The 20,654-nt window shown below is 32.3% G+C and overlaps 1 protein-coding gene across 4 annotated transcripts in view; it reads left to right on the forward strand.

Moving 5' to 3' along the window:
- Positions 1 to 20,654, forward strand: part of Fstl5 (follistatin like 5) — a 757,510-nt gene that overhangs the window by 394,888 nt on the left and 341,968 nt on the right. For all 4 annotated transcript variants that reach the window (XM_040293119.2, XM_040293117.2, XM_040293120.2 and 1 more), the window contains exon 6: positions 11,254 to 11,374. In XM_040293119.2, the coding sequence (XP_040149053.1) occupies positions 11,254 to 11,374 (121 nt within the window). The remainder of the gene's footprint in view (positions 1 to 11,253; positions 11,375 to 20,654) is intronic.

Consider the following 20,654-nt stretch of genomic DNA (forward strand, 5'->3'; position numbering starts at 1 on the left):
TTTACAAAATTAAATAAAAAGCAAGACTAAATAAGAGTTGAATTTTCCAAGCTAACAGGATAGGAATAACAATCATGTTTTTTCAGCAGTTGAATGTATCAAGTATTTGCAATTTTATTATAATTGTTACTTAGAAAAAGGACACAGTTAATCTTTATTTTCAATTGATAAAGACTATTATGGTTTTAAATTTTTTTTTGAAAATGTTATATCTAGTCAGCACATTTATTTGCTATAAAATTAGTAAGAATTGTTTTGTCTCACAGATAAAAATCTGTTTCAGTGGGCACAAATTAAATAAAAATGAACAGAGATACAAAAATTGTGGTATATGTATTAAGAATTGTAATGCAAAAAAAAAGGATAGCATTACTTAGATTAGGTAGAGGGATGTGAAAGGAGGGGAAGGCAGGGTGTGTGGGGATAAGAAAGATAGTAGAATGAAACAGGCATTATTACTTTATGTATGTATGTGACTGTATGACCAATGTGATTTTACAATATGTATACTCAGAAAAATGAGAAATTATATTCCATCTATGTATTATATATCAAAGTATATAAGTGCATTCTACTGTCATATATAACTAATTAAAACAAAAAAAATAAAAAACAAACAAAGAAACAAAAAAATGAATAAGCACTGTCTATGGACACAGAAGTGAGTAAATGAAGATTTCCAGGGAATGCCATGGTAATTAATTCTATCTAATACAAAGGGGGAGGGCACAAAAGAATTTGTCTATATAATTCCTTAGAGAAAAAATAGACAATTTTTTTCTTTTATTTGTTTGTTTATTGTTTGTGTGCATTTAAAAGCCCATAATCCTATTAGGCAGCTGAAAACCAGGTGCTTGACTTAGATTGGCATTGTCCAGGCCAATAGATAGATCACACACACACACACACACACACACACACATGTACACACACATATATGTATATAAAATAGCATCAAAGAATAAATTATTTACATATATAAATATAATACATTTATAACATATTATACATCAGAAATATAATATATCTATAATGTATGGATATGATATATGGATATGATATATAAAAACACATTACATTGGGCTGGGGTTGTGGCTCAGAGGTTCAGCGTTTGCCTAGTATGCATGAGGCACTGGTTTTGATCCTCAGCACCACATAAAGTGAACTAAAGACATTGTGCCCATCTATAACTAAAAAAAAATTTAAAAAACACAATAATATATATGTGCATATATACACATATATATATGTGTGTGTGTGTGTGTGTATGTGTATATATATATATCCAAATCAGAATGTGCATATCAGTCATACTCAAGTATTTATCATTTATTTATCATGAAAACATTAAGTATCTTTTCTTCCAGTTCTTTGGAAATATAGATTACATTGTCATACTCTGTGTGCAATGGCACATCAGATCTCATCTCTCTCTTCTTACTGTGACTTAGGACTTATTGACTAACCTTTCTCCACCCATCCTTCTTCCCTACTCTTCTCTGCCTCTGGTAACTAATATTCTAAGTTCAATTTCAATGAAATCAACTTTTGTATATTCTACCTATGATTGAGATCATGCACTTTCTGGGCCTGTCATATTTCACTTAATAAGTTGTCTTCTAGTTTCAACCATGTCAGGACAAGTGACAGGGTTTTATACTTTTTATGGGTGAATAGGATTTCATTGCGGGCATGCACCACATTTTCTTTGTTAATCAGCTGGGCATATAGATTGATTACATTTCTTGACTGTTAAATAGTTCTGCAATGAACACAAGTGTGTAGGAATCTCTTTGACATACTAATGTCATTTCCTTTGAATATGTATCCAGTAGTGGGACGGCTACATCATATATAGAAGTATTTTTATTTTTTGAAGAAATTTCATACTGTTTTCTATAATGGCTCATTTACATTTTCTATAATGTACTCATTTACATTCCCACCCCTGGTGTGTAACGATGCCCTTTCTCCATATGTTTACCAGTACTTTTTGACTTTTTGATAGTAGCCATTCTAAATGGATTGTGGAGATTTTTCATTGTGGTTTTGATTGTATTCCTTCATGATTAATGCTGTTGAGCTTTTTTCATATACCTGTTGACCATTGCATGTCTTCTTTTGATTAATGTCTTTTATCAATTTTGCCCATTTATTAATTTGGTTGTTTGAATTTTTTGCCACAGAATTGTTTGGGTGCCTTACATAATCTGAATATTAATTCCTTGTCAAATATAGGTTTGAAAATATTTTCTCTTATTCTATTCATTTTATCTTTTTTTGTGTTATTTTCTTTGCAGTATAGAAATTTTTTACTTTAATAAAATCCAATTTGTCTTTTTTGATTGTTTGTTCCTGTGTTTTGGGGATTTTAACAAAAAATTATTTACCATTTCAATATCATGAAGTATTTCCCCACTGTTTTCAGGTCTTTCATCTATTTGGAGTTCATTTTTGGATATGTGAGAGATAAGCAACTATTTTTATCCACATATAGACATCTAATTTTCCCTGCACCATTTATTGAAGAGACTGTCTTTTCTTCTGTGCATGTTCATAGGAAATTGTCAGAGATCACTTATTTGTGTATATGCGGGTTTACTTTTAGGCTCTCTACCCTGTTCCTTTGGTGTATGTGTCTGCTTTTATGCCAATATCATGTTGTTTTGATTACTTGCGTGTTCAGGTTAGATTTCTTACTTTTTATTGCTTTGTTTGCTATTGTTTTTGTGGTTTCATTGAATTATAGAATTTTTTTTCTTTTTCAGTTTTGTAAAGATGTCATTGGTATCTGAAATAGGGATTGCCTTGAACCTGTAGATTATTTTAAGTATTAATTTTAAAATATTGAGTATTCCAATCTATAAATATGGATGTTTTCCAATTTTTAGCATCATATTCAATTTATTTTATCATTATTTTATACTTTTGATTGTAGAGATTTTATACGTCTTTGGTTTTAATATTTTTCTTTGGTATTTTTTATTTCTAGCTACTGCAAATGGTGATTGCTTTGTTGAATTCTGTTTCCGAAAATTTGCTCTTGGTGTACTGAAATGGAATTGGTTTTTGTATGCTAGTCTTATATCCTGAAACCTTGCAGAATTTATTCATTATTTCCAATTTTTGGGGGGTTGAAACTTCAGGATTTTCTTTATGTAAGATCATGTATGCAAAGAGAGAAAGTTGGCTCCTTTCTTTCCAATTTGAATAACCTTGATTTCTTTCTCCTGTTGAATTGTTCTGGCTGGAACTTGTATTACTCTGTTGAATAAAAGTAGTGAAAGTGGGCACTTTTGTCACATTCCTTACTTAGAGAATATATTTTCAGATTTTTCCTGTTCAGTGGAATGTTAGCAATGGGCTTGTTTTAAATGGCCTTTTTTACATTGAGGTAATTTCCCAGTATACCTCATTTTTTTTTAGAGTTTTTATTATAAAGTGATGTTGAATTGTATCCATTTTTTCCTGCATCTTTAAGATGACCTTATGGTGGTTGTCCTTTATTTTTGTGGTATATCACGTTTAAGGATATGTCTATGTTGGACCATCTTTAAATTCCTGGGATGATTCTCATTTGATCAAGGTAAATAATTTTCTCGATGTGTAATTAGATTAATGTTTTTTAGTATTTTATTGAGGGTTTTTGCCAAAGGTACTTATAAGAAATATTGTCCTATAGCTTTCTTGCTTTTTTAAAAAAAAATCTCTTTGTGGTATCACAATAACACTTGCCTCATAGAATGAGTTTGTAGAATTCCCTTTACTTTAGTTTTTTGGAATAATTTGAGAATTGTTCATGTTAGTTCCTTAAATGTTTAGTAGAATTCAGCAATAGATTTTTTTTGATGGAAGACTTTTTATTACTGATAAATCTTATTGTTATACATCTGCTCAGCTTTTTTATTTCCTCATGATTCTGTTATGATAAGGTGTATGTGTCCAGGAGTTTGTCCATTTCTTCCAGGTTATAAACCTTGTTGGGTTATAGTTGTTCTTAAAAGGCTTTGATTATCCTTTGAATTTTGGAGGAGTTAGGTTCAATGTGTCATTATTCATCTGGGATCTTATTTATTAGTGTTTTCTCCCTTTATTCTTCTTAGTTAATTTAATGGTTTCTCCGTTTTATTTAACTTTTTGAAAAATCAGCTCTTCATTTCATTGATCTTTTGTGTTGTGTTTTATTTTTGTTCTGATTATATTATTTCATTCCTTCTACTAATTTAGGGTTGGGTTTGTTGTTGGTTTTCTATCTTCATGAGGTTTAATAATGGGTTATTTACATGAGGTCTTTCTGCTTTTTGGATGTGAGTACTGATCCCTACAAAAGGTACTAACAGGTATCCCTTTTGCTTCATCGCAGAGATTTGGATATGGTGTGTTTCCACTCTCATTTGTCTCAGGAATTTTTAAAATAATCTATTGGTTGTTCATCAGTATATTATGTATTTCCATGTAATTGTTTACTTTCCAAGTTTTCTTTTTCTTTTTTTTTATTTTTAGGTTTTTGTTGTTGTTTGTTTGTGTTATTGGGCATTGAACCCAAGCACTTACACATGTTAAACAAATGCTCTGTCTTTGAATTGCATCTCAGAACTTTTTAAAATTTTGTTTTAGAGGCAGGGCCATGAGGCAGGGTCTTCCTAAGCTTTCCAGGCTGGTGTTGAACTTGCAGTCCTCCTGCCTCAGCCTCCCAGGTAGCTGGGATTACAGGCCTGTGCCACTATGCTTGACTGATATCTGGTTTTATTGCATTGTGGTACACTTCATATAATTTCCATTTTTTAAAAATCTATTGGTCCTTCTTTTCTGACCTACCATATGATCTATCCTGGAGAATGGCCCATGTTCTGTTGTGAATGTGTATTTATTCTAATTATTTGGGATTTTAGTCTTCATAGAAAACATATAAAATATTTTTGCACCACATTTACAATATTAGAGCATTGTGAATTTGTATAGTTACTAGTACCGCTATGAGTTTTATGCCTTCTTGTGTTTTCTTCTTAGTCATTATTATCTTGTTTTTCAGTTTTTAGAATTTCCATTAGCATATGGGGACATCACCCATAGCTTCCAGTTTATTTCAGTGTGACTATCTCATAGCACTCTCTCTTTGCCTCTAAGGTAATGGTATGAAGACTGCAGTTAGGCAATTTGAAATACTCTTTTGTGTTACTTGTATATTTTCTATTGCTGCTTTCAGAATTCTCTTTGTCTTTGACCTTTAAGAGCATAAATATAATATGTCTTAGAGTAGACATAAAGGTTGAGTTAAAATCTGGTGTCCTTTGCCTTACTTTACCTGGATATTTGCATCCTTCTGTAGGGAAGTTTACTCCAATAATTCAAATATTTGTTCTTTTCGTGCTGCCACACAGTTTCTGTGAGCTTTCTTCATTCCTTTTCATTCTTCTTTCCCTTTTTTTAAAGAAATTTTCTCCTCCAATTGTATTTTCAAGTAACCTGTCTTCCAAGCTTACTTAGCCTTTCTTCAGTTTGATTGATTCTGATATGGACACCTTCTTTCATGTTTTTCATTTTACCTAGTGTACTTTTCAGCTTCAGAATTTCTGCTTCATGTTTTAGAATTATTTCTGTTTTTCTTCTGATATATTACTAGATTGTCTCTTTTCCTTTTCTTAGAATTTGTTGAATTTCCTTAAAATAGCTATTTTAAATTTTTTATATACCAATTGCTTTATGGTTGGTTTTAGGTGTCTTATTTCTTAGATGATATCCTGATTTCTAGAAATTTCTGATGTTTGTTGATGTATATTGATGTGTGTGCATTGAACATTTTATTAGGTATGTATTTTAGTCTCCATAACTTCTCTTTATTTTTACCTATCTTTCTAGAAATTCTAAGCAGGATGTCTATCATTTTCTCTGAACCTGTCCTAACCTCTGTTATTTCAGCAGTACATGGTCCCCTAAGTTCAGTTTTGCTGCAAGACTTTGATTGATGTGTTGTCACTGTTTCAGAATTAGATAGTACCTAAAACCCAAGTTTGTTTCAAATTTGCAACTATTACATTGTTTAGGCCAGATAGAAAGAGTGAGTAAAAAGGGAAGTTGGTCCTAGTAAGTATCCAACTGTGACCATTGTTGATACAGTTTCCACATCCAAAGTCACTAGGTTGTGGTCAGATACTGTAAGGTTCTACTCAGCACTGAACCTTACAATAGAAGGTTGGTTTTAGGCTCAAAAGCAATTACTTGTGCCCACTTCCTGGTTTTTCCTCCAAGCACACACTAACTCTTTCCATGGTGTGCATCCAGGAGTTGGAAGAGGAATGGAGTGTGCAATCCCCTGGTCACTGAAGTCATTGTAATGCTAGGTTGTGCCCAGATCCCACCGATCTTTAAGAGCAGCACAGCACAAAGGAAGGACCAAAGTCTACACTGCCATGACATTCCAGATGTTGATAAATATTGTGGTCTGAGACTCCTTTAGTCAATCAGACATGACACAGGCCAGAATACGCATCTCTACCACCAGGGCTTCAGGTCTCTGTCTGTCACCAAGGTGAATCTAGAAGCTCTTTTCTCAGGCACTGGCTTGAATTCATTAAGCTCTTCCCTGTGTTGGGTTTCCTCCTAACATGTTGAACACTGAGTTCCAAGATAAAGTTCTAGATTTATTTTCCTCTCTATTACATACAATAGATAGTGCATTTCTCCAAAATGTTCTCCCAAGTTCAGAGAAGGAATCAGTCTTATGGTGGAGTCAATTTTCTGACCACCAAAATTCATGATCTGCATAGTTATATGTGAAGTTTATAGTTGGAGGTCCTTTACAATATACCTAAAGCCTATACCACAGCTGGTAGAAATCTCAGCTGATTTGGCTGAAATAGGAATCCTCCCCACTGTGGTGCAAATCTCCATCTGGCCCCAGGGCTAGTCCAAAGGCTTCATCTATAGGAACTGGCCTGTAGACAGAGGTTTTTCATTTATTCCTGGTGTTATAGTTCACTATGTGGGCATGGACAGGAGTTTTGAGGCAAAAATTCTGTTTACTTACCTACCCTATCCTTCAGTGCATGGGATTATTCTCTGTGCTATGACATCCAAACTCAGGAGAGAAATAGTAGAATCAGTCCCTTGACTGCCAATGCTAACTGTAGTCAGAATCTATGGTGCTCTGTGCAGTGTGGATTTGCCAGTGCCAGCTTGGTACTGAGATCTGAGTCTAATGCCTACTCTTTCTTCCCTTTCCCTTTCCCATGTCAAAGGCATTTTTCTTCATTTCATGTTGCTTGGAGTTGGGTGAGGTTAATGTGGTTAAGTTTTTCCTTTCTGACTGTTTCTTTGCTTATGATTATGCCAAAATAAGTTGCCATTTTGTCTTATCTGGTTATGTTAACTTTTATGAATGATTTCTTTTCTTTCTTTTTTTTTTTTGTTGTTGGTATGAATAGTTGCTTAAATTGGGGCAACTTCCCTTGGTGGTCTTATTCCACAATCTGCTTTGCCTCTCCCCATTGGAACTGTTTTTTTTTTTTTTTTTTTTTTTTTTTTTTTGTCTATCTTCTTGACTTCTGTGTTTTCAGAGCCTGGGACAGCAGCTGACATGTAGTAAGGAGTAAAAAATGATATCTTACGTAGATGGTTGACCAAATGATTGAAGGAGAATGGAAAGGAGAATACTTTATCTTGGGGAGAGATAGTTGGGTTTTGCTCTTGTTGTTTATTTTGGGATGGAAAGAATACAGTCTCTAAGCATTGAGTCATCTCTGAGTTATGACAGTACTTATGCAACTTTGACAGCTCTGCAATATTGAAATTAAATATGCACCCTCTCTGGAATGCTGAGTGTTTGAGCTGTCCTGATGCAAAACATTCTGCTAATGCTTCAGCCTTGTCCTAACCTCCATGGAGTCAAAGAATCATGCAACCTGACATCAGGTCAGGAAAATAATGGATTTTTTTTTCTACCTTGAAGGAGTTTGGGATTATCTTCACTATTTTACAATGTGCACTAAATGCAATAATGACTGGCCTCCTTGACTGAGGCATGATTAAAAATTATTTACATTTCAATAAATTCAGTGTGTCTGGCTCTGTCATCAATTGTTACTTTAGAAAGAATACATGCATTTTGAGGATCCTCAAAATGAGAAGTTTTTGGAACCAGTGCCCAGACAATAAATGAAAAAAGTGCAGGAAGTTACCAAGGCCCTACAAATTTGGATCGCTCTGCCAAAGAGTTATATTACATACTGGAGAAGGAAATATACTAATATATTCCATCGTACTTTGTTCTCAACAGTCAGGCAAACACTTTACAGCTATCAAACTCAAGCAAATTAAAGCATTTTTTTCCATACTGATTAAAAGGTCACACAAACTCATCGAACTGGATACATTAAATATGTGCAGCATTTTGTGTGTATCAATTATATCTCAATAAAGTCATTTAAAAAGAAGGAAAATTCATAGGAACCTATCTTCTTCATTAGTATTATGGCAGACTATGCCAAAGCTTCCCATCAAGAAGCCAAAGGAGGAAAATAGTTTCAGAAATTATGTTTTAAGTGAGTTGTTTCATTCACCAAGTTTGGGATAAATGAACAAAAATAATCACTTGAAATATTAATGAATGAGAGAATGTATTACTCCTGTCTGTGCATGGACATGCTCCACTATAGTTTTCCCAAAGCTTAATGACCAGGACCATGATCTCTGGGGTACATTGTGTTAGTTATCTTCTGATCATGCTAGCAAACACCTGATATAACCAACTCCTAAGGATGAAAAGTTTATTTTGCCTCACAGTTTCAGAGGTTTCAGCCCATGTTCCATTGGTCCATTGCTGTTGGAAGAGTACTACAAGGCAGAGAACACATGATAGGATAATACTGCTCATGTCATGGTGGTGGGGAAGCAAAAGAGGGAATCACTTAGGGGCTAAGGTACTGTTATCCACTTCAAGGGAACACCCCAAATAACCCGATTTCTTTCTACAAAGCCCCATCTCCTAATGTTCTACTACCTGGTAATAGCACCATAAGCTAAAGAACAAACTTCAATAATGGGCCTTGGGGGGTACTTTCAGGAACCAAACTGTAGCACACATTCATCAAAATAGTATGCCCAGCTACAGCAATACAATCATGATCAAATCAAGATCAGAATAAGACCTAGTTAGACAATGCAAGATCCACCAATCAAGGAAAAATTTAGAGGTTTATTCTCTTGGTTTAATGCATGAATTTAATTTGAGTAATAAGCTATTAGAGAAAACTATGAAGCAGCAAATGAGAAAAGCTTTTCCCCAACTCCCTATTTTATCCCCATTTATAAATCACTATGAAAATAAAGGTCGCTAAAATATTAAAATACCTGACCAAATTCTGGTATCACTACATCTAATTATTACCACAGTTTCAGCACTGCAGATCTTTAGAAAGAGCAGAGTGAGGTAAGATCCAATATAATGGCCCCACTCCCAGTCCCCAGGAAAAGTCATTTTCTGCCATCTAACCAATAACAGATGGAGAATGACTGAAAGCTCTGCTGCTTTCTAAATAGAAAAGCAGGATTTTGTTTTCCCAATAGGCTTATTGGAGAGATGGCTTCAGTCATTAGTAGCTTTGCTAATTCTTCCAGTTGGACTAAGTACAAATATGTGGTTTAATACTCACCATCCACAGTATCTCTTTACAACAAGCATTAAACCTGAAAAACCTTTTGTATTTTTCCCCTCTAAGATAGAAAGTATCAGCCTAGTCAATAAAATTTTAATATCATATGCAAGAATAGAGAATTCAATTTGTATGGGTTCTATTTAGCAGTTTATCTGCTATCAGTACTAATCACTGCTTAAGGGACTCTAGTGACTCATATGCTGAGCCTCCTCCCCAAAGATTCCTTGACAGTTTGTGCACACTCAATGTGACTTGTGTAAACAAATTTTCAACATGGAAGTATTCCAAAAAGGGTTAAAAATTGTCTCACAACCATTAGAGCTTCTTCTGAAAAATGGCATCAGTAATTTTCCATTGATATTATAATGTCTGAAATGCGATGCTTTACCCAAGGAAATCATAACCCATTGTGATGCACAGCCACAACACACATAAAGTGGTGTCTGGAAGTCTGCAGTGAGTTATTTCAAGATGCTCATTCTGCAAAGAATCATTCATTTTAATTTCAAATAATCACTTTTGAGTGTCTACTGTATGTTGTCTTAAACTTGATATTTTTTTTGTGTGTGTGTATGTGTGTGTGTTGGTGGGGGGGTCATTTTCACCTTCATTTTCTAATTAAGGAAATGTCAAATAATTTGCCAGAAGTTAGAGAGCTATTAAGTGACATTGGCATGATCTGATTACAGAGGTGACTGACTTCAGAAACTTTTTTTTGACTACACAGAACCACCTTTAAAACAAAACAAAACAAAAACATTGTGATGCACATCTTCAAGTAATATGAATTACTGCCTCTATGTGGGAGAATATGAAAGACGGAAAGACCATGAACACAGCTATGCAGCTACCCACAATGAATAGAAATGTCTGAAAAGTCTGGGGAATCTCTGTTATATGACAAGCAATAGTCAAAATCAGCAGAGTATAAAAAAGCTACAGCCTCAGTTCATGGGACTGAGCACAGAATAGAAAGGCAGTTTGATGATTTTCTTCACCCACGCTTGGATAGATTTTCATCATCAATTGGTGCATTAATTCTATCTTGCTCCTGGAAACAGTCATTTGCTTAATAGCTCTTTTGTGACCAAGGGAGTCATGCACAATCCCAAATGACTTAAGGTCCAGCTGGGGAGGAGTTTAATACAGAGAAAAAAAAATCTAACTTCGTTTTCACAAAAAATAGGAGGAAGAAAGTTGGCACAAACTGCCTTGCTATTTTGTTGAGAAAGAGCACTGTTTTATTTTGACATAGGTCACCAAGATACAGGGTGTGATTTTTTTGTGTGTGTTGGTATTTCCTTGAGTCAGTAAAAATGCATCAAAGTAAATGAGTGAAATACAAAATGTTCTGATTCATTGGGTCCTACTGTGAAACTTTTATACTAGAAAGTTTACAGAGAATTCTAAGTATGCATCTTAACTTTAAAACTTTGAAATGGTTTAAAATAAAATTCCAGTAATTGATAATGGATTTTTCATAGGTTGATTAATTTGCCCTACTACATATTTAGAATGGTCTATGATGTGATTATTAATATAATTAATTCTATAGAAATGCAAGACAGATATGAAAATATGGTTGTACTTTGTTTGTCAGGTGATAAAACAGGAAGAACTTGGCAAGGATCTTTTTGATTGTACTTTGTATGATCTACTGAAGTATGATGATTTTAACGATGACAAGCACCTGGCTCTTGAAGAATTTTATAGAGCATTCCGTGAGTATCAGATTCAATCTTCAATTTATTTTGTTCCTTTTCATGTTGTTTTACACAATATGGTATGTTAGCCTGATCTTAAAGTACAAGCTGTTTCTTAAGAGAAGTGATATAATTGAGAGAATTTAAGTTTCTGGCTGTACTGACATAAAAGCTAAGGGACTTAGTAGCTGAAAAATGAACAGTTGGAAAGAGTTGATAACCTTGGATACCACCAGTTCTTAGTGATTCCAGTTTAAGACACTGGGTAAACAATGTTGATTTCAAGATTATCTGGGAATAGGAGCAGCACTTGACCAATTGTCACCATATGTCAAAACAATTTATTTATACAGTGTCGGTTTTAAACTGCATTTAGAAACAAAATGTATTATCAGATTTGGTTTGTATGCATTTGAAGATCTATTGCTCTTTAGAATTGCTCATTCTTTTATAAGAATAAAATATTATATTTACATTAAAAATTTGGAATTATTTACATGTTTGTGTTGCTTAAATCTGTCTTAAAGTGTTCTTTATGAAAAGGAGTTATGAAGATAGGTTGGATAACATGGATTTCTTATCAAGTTAGTCTTTAAAAATAATTCAAAGAGAAAGGATTAAGAAACAAACAAATATAAACCAAATAAATAGGAGCTTCATACTAGAGAAAGTAAAAAGAAAAGTAAATTAGCTAGTTGGTATTTGAAAGTCACCAAAGAAGCACAGTTAAACAGGAAACAATTCAATCCAGCATCTGATATCAGTATGAGATCTCTCTCTCCATTTCCCCTTTCCCCACCCCACCTCTCTCTCTCTCTCTCTAGATAGATAGAGATAGAGATATATAGATAGATAGAGATATAGGTACATACACACACATTTACACATCAACAATGGGTGCATATATATCTTTCCAAAAAGACAAGAAGCAGAAAGAAGTAGTATATGTATTTTGCCTTTGTCATCTGGCCTATCAAGTTGACTAATATTGTAAAATTTAATCTATTACACTTAAAAATTCATATAAATTGATTTCTTATCACATGATGAATTTCTATTTGAGTTTCTGTTAAAACATATTTTATGAATATTGATACCAATATAATAATCAAAATAATATATGAGAAATAGTTGATGGTTATAAAGTTTAAGACTAGGTATCAACATGCTCTTGGAATTTAATACAATTGCATGTGTGCATTAAATTAGAAGACAGAATATAAGACAGTGACTCAGGAAATTGTTGGGCCTTTCATAGGATTTTATAAGACTAGAATATTTTTAAATAACAATAATAAAACAGTGTGAGCCTCCTATGTTTATATAAGGAAAGTAAACTACAGATTAAGAAATAAATCGCTAAATTTATAAGCAAACCTTTGTCAAGCTAATAATGAAGTCTGTGTTTTTCACAATCATTGCACAATAGTTGGAATTATTTTTTATGTTCAGGAAGGGAAAGGAGCAGAAAGAAAATATTATTGTTTATCAAGGAAAAAAATATGTACACATACAATACAAATGCTATAGTATATATCATATAATAATATAACTCAAGATAAAAGGATTTAAATGTTATAGAAAGACCTACATAAAATATTGAGTTGAGAAAATAATCTTTTGTTTTGGGAATTAAGATATCATTATGGAGGGGGCAGCAATTGATTTAGTCCTCAGGATAAGTGGCTGTGAAATTTGGAAAATTAGTAAATGGTATTGGGCAGCAAGAACAGCAGATATGAAAAGTCAGGTGCCTGACATTTCTGGGGCATTAAAAACAAAACAAAACAAAACAAACAACAACAACAACAAAAACTACCCCAAGTGAAATACAGTCCCAGTTTGAAGTTCTATTAAAATAGATAAATTATTTTTGTTATTTTATGACATATTTTGTTAAAATAGCAATCTAATCTTTCAAGTATTATTCCAACTTCACACCAAGGCAATACATGAATTATAATAAATACCCTGTAGTGAATCTCCGTATCATATACAATCACAAGACTGGGATACTAATAAGATGTACTTCATGTTTGTTTAAGTATCTCAATATATACTCTACTGTCATGTATAACTGAAAATAACAACAACAACAACAATAACAAAACCAGTTAAAATCTATAACAAAAAGTGGAAATAACTTCCATGATATAGAGTTTATTCAGCATCAACAAGAGTATTAAATGAAAATTTGGTGAAAGATTTTTATTCAAAACAGAGTTATTAGTAGTGAAACGGTAAAAAAAAAATAACAAATGTGGATAACATGTTAATTTCATGATAGCCAGCAAAGTTTGAACAATACTCCTGACCACATCAGTAAACAAGAATCTTGCCTAGAATGCTGCTGCTTTGTATTATTCATGGGGAGAAATGATACTATGTTTTGGAAAATGATTTGATGTTGACAAAGGAGTACATTTTAATTTACATAATCTGATAAATTAAAATTTACAATTTCAAAATAATAAAAAATTAGTTGAATAAAGAAATAGTAAAGCAGAATATTACAAGAAACAAAAATCTGGTCATGGTGGCACGCCACTGCAATCCCATAGATCCTAAAGCCTGAGGCAGGAGAATCACAAGGTTGAGGCCACCATGGGCAACTTATTGAGACCTTTCTCCTCAAAATCAAATGTGCTGACGATGTAGCCTAGTAGTTGAGTACCCCTGACTTTAATCACCAGTACCACAAGAAAAAAAAAAAAGGAAGGAATAAAAGAAAAACAACCCACTGATATCATAGGAATCTGTGATTGTTTTTTTATTGGTTGTTCAAAACATTAGAAAGCTCTTGACATATCATATTTCATACATTAGATTCAAGTGGGTTATGAACTCCCATTTTTACCCCAGATACAGATTGCAGAATCACATCCACACACATCCACATCTGTGATTTAAATACAAGAAAATTTATGTAAACTCATTAACTATTAGAAAGTAATGTAACTATAATTTTGTGAAAATTATTATACTGAATGCAATGAATTTAATGAATATTCTAATGATTTTGTGATTGCTTTAAAGATATATATGACATTAAAGGTTAAATTTGCAATATTCAGAGAAATAAAGAGATGTTAGGTAACAAATGTACTTGGCAATTAGCAATCATGAGTTGCTGGGTTTTGTTTTGCTTCTGGATAATTGAGACAAATCCCATAAAATGTTCATATAGTTATGTAGAGGACATATTTTTCTAAGCAATGTTACAGTTAAAAGGGATACTTCAAAATTCCTGGTGGTTTCAACAAGTACAAGCTATATTCCAATTTTAGTATTACAATGTTATTTAAATCAGGTAGTAAACTATGTAATACCCCCTTAGATATAAGGATTTTGACTTGTGTGGATTGTGTCTGCATTAGTGAATAAGTATTTTTACTGAAATATGAATTTTAAATACATCTCTATTTCTTTCTCTCCATCTGTAAAGATCCCTTGTAACTGAACACTTGGATTTTGTAAAGTTTAGCGACAGGTTTTATTTAAGAACATTATTTTAGAAAGCTACCCAATTCCAATATACTAACACATCATGAATCAAAAATATATAGCAATAATGAAAAGCAATCCATTAAAAATCATGTATTAAGTAAGTACCTTTGTATATAGAGCATTGTGATAGTCAACCTAGCTTAAAAGATAGGTGCCTTTCCCCCTAGGAATATGTAATTTCAAACAGATGATAAAAATGACACGTATGCTAAGAATAAAATATGTAAGCATTTTTTCACATCTATGATGCATTCTCCCACATAATTCATAACATGAAGCATAGAGAATTTAAAAAGCACTAAGTGAATATCCTGAAGAACAAAATAAACACAGGCAGATTAAGAATACTTTTTATAATCCACTAGTTGTTTACTAGTAGATTCAGACTTCTTGAGTTAGTTTATTATGTTTTCTAACATAATATAAAAAAAGAAGTAAAGCATAGGTTGCAAACAGAAAAGAGTTAATGGTAAAAAAGGCACAATCAAGCCTTATTATTACACAATCACCATGTTATTATAATAATAAGGTTTTTTATAAAATATAATCATTCTTTGTGTAGAAGACACATTAATTTAATAATCTCTTATAGACATTGAAAGGTCAATTATTCTTAACTTTTGCCAGGATTTTTGGCATTTACTAAAAAATCTTATGAATTTTACTAAGATATTTTAAATAAATACTGAGGGTGAACATCAAGCACTTCATACCATGCTTCGTTTGATTATCAAAGTTGAACACCAATTTAATGGGATCCAATAAATAGTAAGTGAGGTCAATGACACAGTTTTTAATATTTAGAGGAAATACTAATTCTTCTGGTTAGGTGATACATGCCCCTCACCCTGGCATTTTTTGTCATGAAATTTTTTTGTAAAGTGTGCACAACTTATATTAAAAAGTTTTTTTTACAAAATTAAAAATGAATTATTTTAGCAAAACAGTGTTTTATTTTTTCCCACATGAAATCAGGGACTGTGTAAATTGTTATCTGCATGAAATACCAAATTTCTGATTTAAATCAATAGAGAAATATAAGTAATTTTTGATCAGATAACCTGACTACACTAAATTGACAAATTTCCTTTCAGAAGTGATGCTCAAATAAATGTCTGTATTTACTTATTTCTGGCAATGAGACTCAATTAAGATAATGAAGTGATGTTGCATAATTATTGATTTTAGAAATGAATTGTTTTCACTTGGATATTTTAGATAAATAGGAACTGTATTATTACCTATATGGATAAGGAATATTTGTTTTGGAAATGCTATTTATGTACCTTATTTCCTGTGTTCAGTAATGAAAGTCTTCGTGATACTAGATCAAAACATTAAATGGAATTAGAAGTTTGGGTAATTTGTATAAATTCCCAAGTTCCTATTAAACTGGTATAAATTGTTATAAATTCCCTAGATCAGATGCGTAAACTTTAGGACATGTAAGTATTTTAGAGTGTTCAGCTTTTAATGTCACACCTAAGTAAATCCCTATTATTTCAAAATGATCTTTATATGTAGAAAAATTCAAAAGAAGATATATTTTCTACTGAGCACAAAAATAGGTTATTGGAAGAATAATACATCAGCTGTGAACATTGTATTTATACTAATTGTATAATAGCTCTATTGCTTTCCTTTCTTAAAAAGAAGAGATAACTGAGATTTTAAAATTCTAAAATGTTAAAAAAAATGGTATAGTTATTTTAAATCACATAATTATTCATAATTATATCCAAAATGTCATTGCTCTTTACATAAAACACTTCTTAGTAGAATATAGATTTGATAATCACATTATAAAAAAAGAAATCCATTTTTTCTAGGAAATCATAATTTCTATACTAAAATGTTACTTATTGGAACCATGTAATAAGCAGAGCAATAAGAAATGAATATTACATTAACCTTCATTGATATTAGATCATTAGTGGATGAATAAATCTTCTTGAGAAAAATAGCAGGTTTTAGTGAGCAAAATTAAGAATACTTCCATTAAAGGTTAAAGGTGATGGGGCCAAATCTAATGCAGAGATAGCAAAAATAGCAGGAGGTGGCCATATCTGTAAAACATTTAATAAGATCAATCATTTTGAATTGGTGAGTGGTTAGATGTAGATGTTAGAAAGAGGGTTAAATCAAGAGTATTGCCTGATTTCCTAGTTTGCATATTAAACTGAACAGCGTTGCTATTCATTATAAAGACACACAAAAAAAAAACGGTTTGGGAAAGGCATTGAAGTAAATGTGCACATACTGGCATATTAAAGAGAAAGATCTGACTGGAGAATATTGTGGCCCAAAACTCAAGTAGGAGACCTGGGTAGGCAATATGGGGTACAAAGCTACAAATTGAATTGTGTTCCTCAAAGTGAGAATGTAAAGAGAGAAGAAATGAGGAAAAGCGTAGTTGGGTCTGCTAAGACAAAATATTCTAGACTAGTTGGAAGATACAACAGAGATTTGTTTGTCACAGTTCCTAAGGCTGGGGCATCTAAAAAGAGAGGATAGGGGAGAGGGAAGTTAACCTTAAGTCTCTTCCAAGGGCTGTCTTTCCAGGTTCTCAATAAATGGCTGCCTTTTTATTGTATCCTGAGGTGGTAGAGAGGGAGAGAAAGCCCTCTGGTGTCTTTTTTCATAAGGACACTATTCCTATCGGATTAGGAACCACCCTTATGTTCTCATTTAACTTTAATTAGCTCCTTACAGGACCTTGCTACACTTGTAGTCACACTGAGGGTTTAATGCTTCAACATAGGAAATTTGGACAGGAGGGAACACCATTCAGGATTTAGCAGGGATTTAAATTGAAAATTACATAGATTTGTAGGAAGAAAGTCAAAAGAGTATACACTATCAGGAAGTTTCAATAGGGAACAATGGACCAGCATTTTCCATAGCTGAGTCTACGACAAAAATATATACTTTTTCTTGGCTATTGAATTTTCCATTGAGGAAGTCATTGATAACTTTGGCCATTAGCACTTTTAGTAGAAATGTAAGTGTAGTACCAAAAATGATGCTGTTTGGGAGTCTGGATGTGACACAATCAAAGGAACAATAATTTTGGATGAAGCAGTATATATAGGTGTCCATCAAGTTATGAGTTATTTAGATAAAATTTAAAACAACTAAACCTCATGTATAGTCTTATAATTTTATATGATCATAACCTTTGAGGGAGAAGAAAAGAGGACAGAGTAGAAACAACACAGTAGGAGAAGGTCATCTCTGGTGCTGATAACTTCTTTTTTTTTTTTTAAATTCATTTAACTGCAAGTGATTTCACACATCTTCAATTTGTTGTAATTTATGAATGTATACATTATGATTTTTCACTTTTACAAATCTTTACCATATTTAACAACAGAGTTTATCAGGACAAGTAAACTAGTCTGTGGGGACAGTGCTCATATATTATCCCTGAAAGACAAAACACATACATACAACTGCAAGAACCATGAAAAATTCTAAGCTCTCTCTGATTTGTGAAACATGTTAGATTATGTTAGATGTCAAAACAGTACTTACAAAATACCCCAGACACAGATCTTTGCAATGTGAAAACCTGCAGTAACTTTAATTAACTGAAAAATTTAAGGAATAATTCTTATACTACAGAATTGGATTATATAACTAATAATACACATTTTGTCTTCTGATTATAACTTACTATGTTAAGAGTCTATAAAAATTGCCTGACCATTTTGATAAACACCACAGTACCATTTGCACCATTGGCCTGTGGGTAGTTTCCACTTTGTTACTGCTGCTCTGTGAGAAAAGACTGTTCAAAATAATTGCTGAGGTCCAGCCTACAAACATGCATTACAAAAGAATAATTTCTTGGTTTGAAACAAAATAATTTTATACACTAACTGTTAATAGAAAGGGAGCAAGAGAGGCAGTACCAAAATTTAAGAAAGAAGAAAAGTGTTAGATTCTTTCCATTTGAGATGGCCCCGTCCTCTGTCCTCTGCATAGTCTCTGACTTTCCATTGTTAAAATGACCTTTATCTGCTGTCACAGTTCTGCCCCTACAGTTCTCATTAAACCTATAGCCACTGGCATTCTCCACACACTGATCTTTCAATGGCAAATTCTGCCTACTGATCTAATTATATATAATTCTAAAAGGAAATATGATTAGACATTTCAGCTTCTCTTTTATTTCCAGTGAAACATTTATATTTAGTTCTTAATGTACTTGCTCTTTTGTCAAACAAATATAGAGTAGGTATTTTTTCTGACTCAAAGTAAAATTGAAATAAAAACAATAAACTGGGAATCGACCAATCACTCTTGTTTTCTGCACTGTAACATGTCTTGTCAGTCATAATAGTGCATCTGACTTAATCTACTTCCTACTGCTCATAGCATAATATTCTGCAGTATGATCTGCCTTAGGCTTTTGTTTTCAGACTCTTAAATCATTTTTTGTAAATCATGGTTACTTTGGCTTTAATAACCCCATGTTCTTTATATCAATTACTCAAAGACTCCTTGAACTGAATCTTGCATAGCCCTATTGTGTGGTCCTGATTCTATCTGGATGGCATCTTCCTGCCAAAATGTGTAAGCCACTTAATTGCCATGTGGTCTTGTTTCTATTTCCCCAGCAACCGCTGTTTCTTGGCTGTACTATACAGGACACCAGCTACACTGTTGCCTCCAACTGATCTCTTTGGGAATTACAATTGCTATAGTGTGGCATAAAGATTTAGCTTTATTTTGTTTAATTAAAAAATTTAATTTTACAAATGTATGTGTACAAAGTTAGTAATTGATACATTGTATACAGTGTGCAATGATGAAATCAGGGTAACTAACATTTCTTTTTCTTTAAACATTTTAAAAAACACACATTAAATAATTGTACTTTTTTATGACACAGTACAATATTTCAATACATGTAAATATATGTCCTGATCAAACAGGGTAATTAATGTTTTCATTAATTGGTAATTACAAAGTAATTATCATTACTTTATGTTTGGAGACTTTAAGCTCCTCTCTTTTTGTTATTTAAAACCTATATAGTAGATTTTTGTTAACTATAGTTACCCTATTGTGTTGTAGAACACTGGAACTTATTATTTCTATATAACTGTGTTTTGATATCCTTTATCCATTTCACTCCATTCCCCCTCCCCATCACTTTTCTCAGGCTTTAAAAATTATATTATGTATTCTAATTGACTTTGGAATTTGAGATCACTATGCTAAGTGGAATATGTCATATAAAAAGACAAATACTGCATCTTCTTTTTAGATTTATTTTGACGTATCTCAAATTTCCAAAAGACATTTCTACTAAAGGAGTTTAATTTTTAATGAACAATTATTTCTTAACAATTTAAAAACCACTTGAATATAATATGTCATGTTTATACTAATTTTCTTAGTCGTCTTCTCCTGGTTTTTCTGGGAGAATGCATTTTGTTTACATTTTTCAGTTATAAGTTTTTTTTTTAATGAGAACTTTTTCTGCCCAGTGATCTTTCAGGGATTAATATTATTATTAAATATAAATTCAAAACTTTTTCAATATATGAGATCATACATGTTTAAGAAATTTTAATACTTTTAAACAAATTGAAATCGAAGATAATACTTAAAAACACAGTTGCATAAAATTTAAAATATAGATATTGTTTCATTGCTTTTTAAGCTGCTACTGATCTCCTCCCTCATTAAAGCAATCTTTTATCTCTACCACTTTCAAAAAGTATACTATAATACTTTTATTATCACATGCACATAGCCATGTGATAATATAAGTATTATA

The sequence above is a fragment of the Ictidomys tridecemlineatus genome, chromosome 9, assembly GCF_052094955.1.
Source record: "Ictidomys tridecemlineatus isolate mIctTri1 chromosome 9, mIctTri1.hap1, whole genome shotgun sequence".
NCBI classification, from domain to species: domain Eukaryota; kingdom Metazoa; phylum Chordata; class Mammalia; order Rodentia; family Sciuridae; genus Ictidomys; species Ictidomys tridecemlineatus.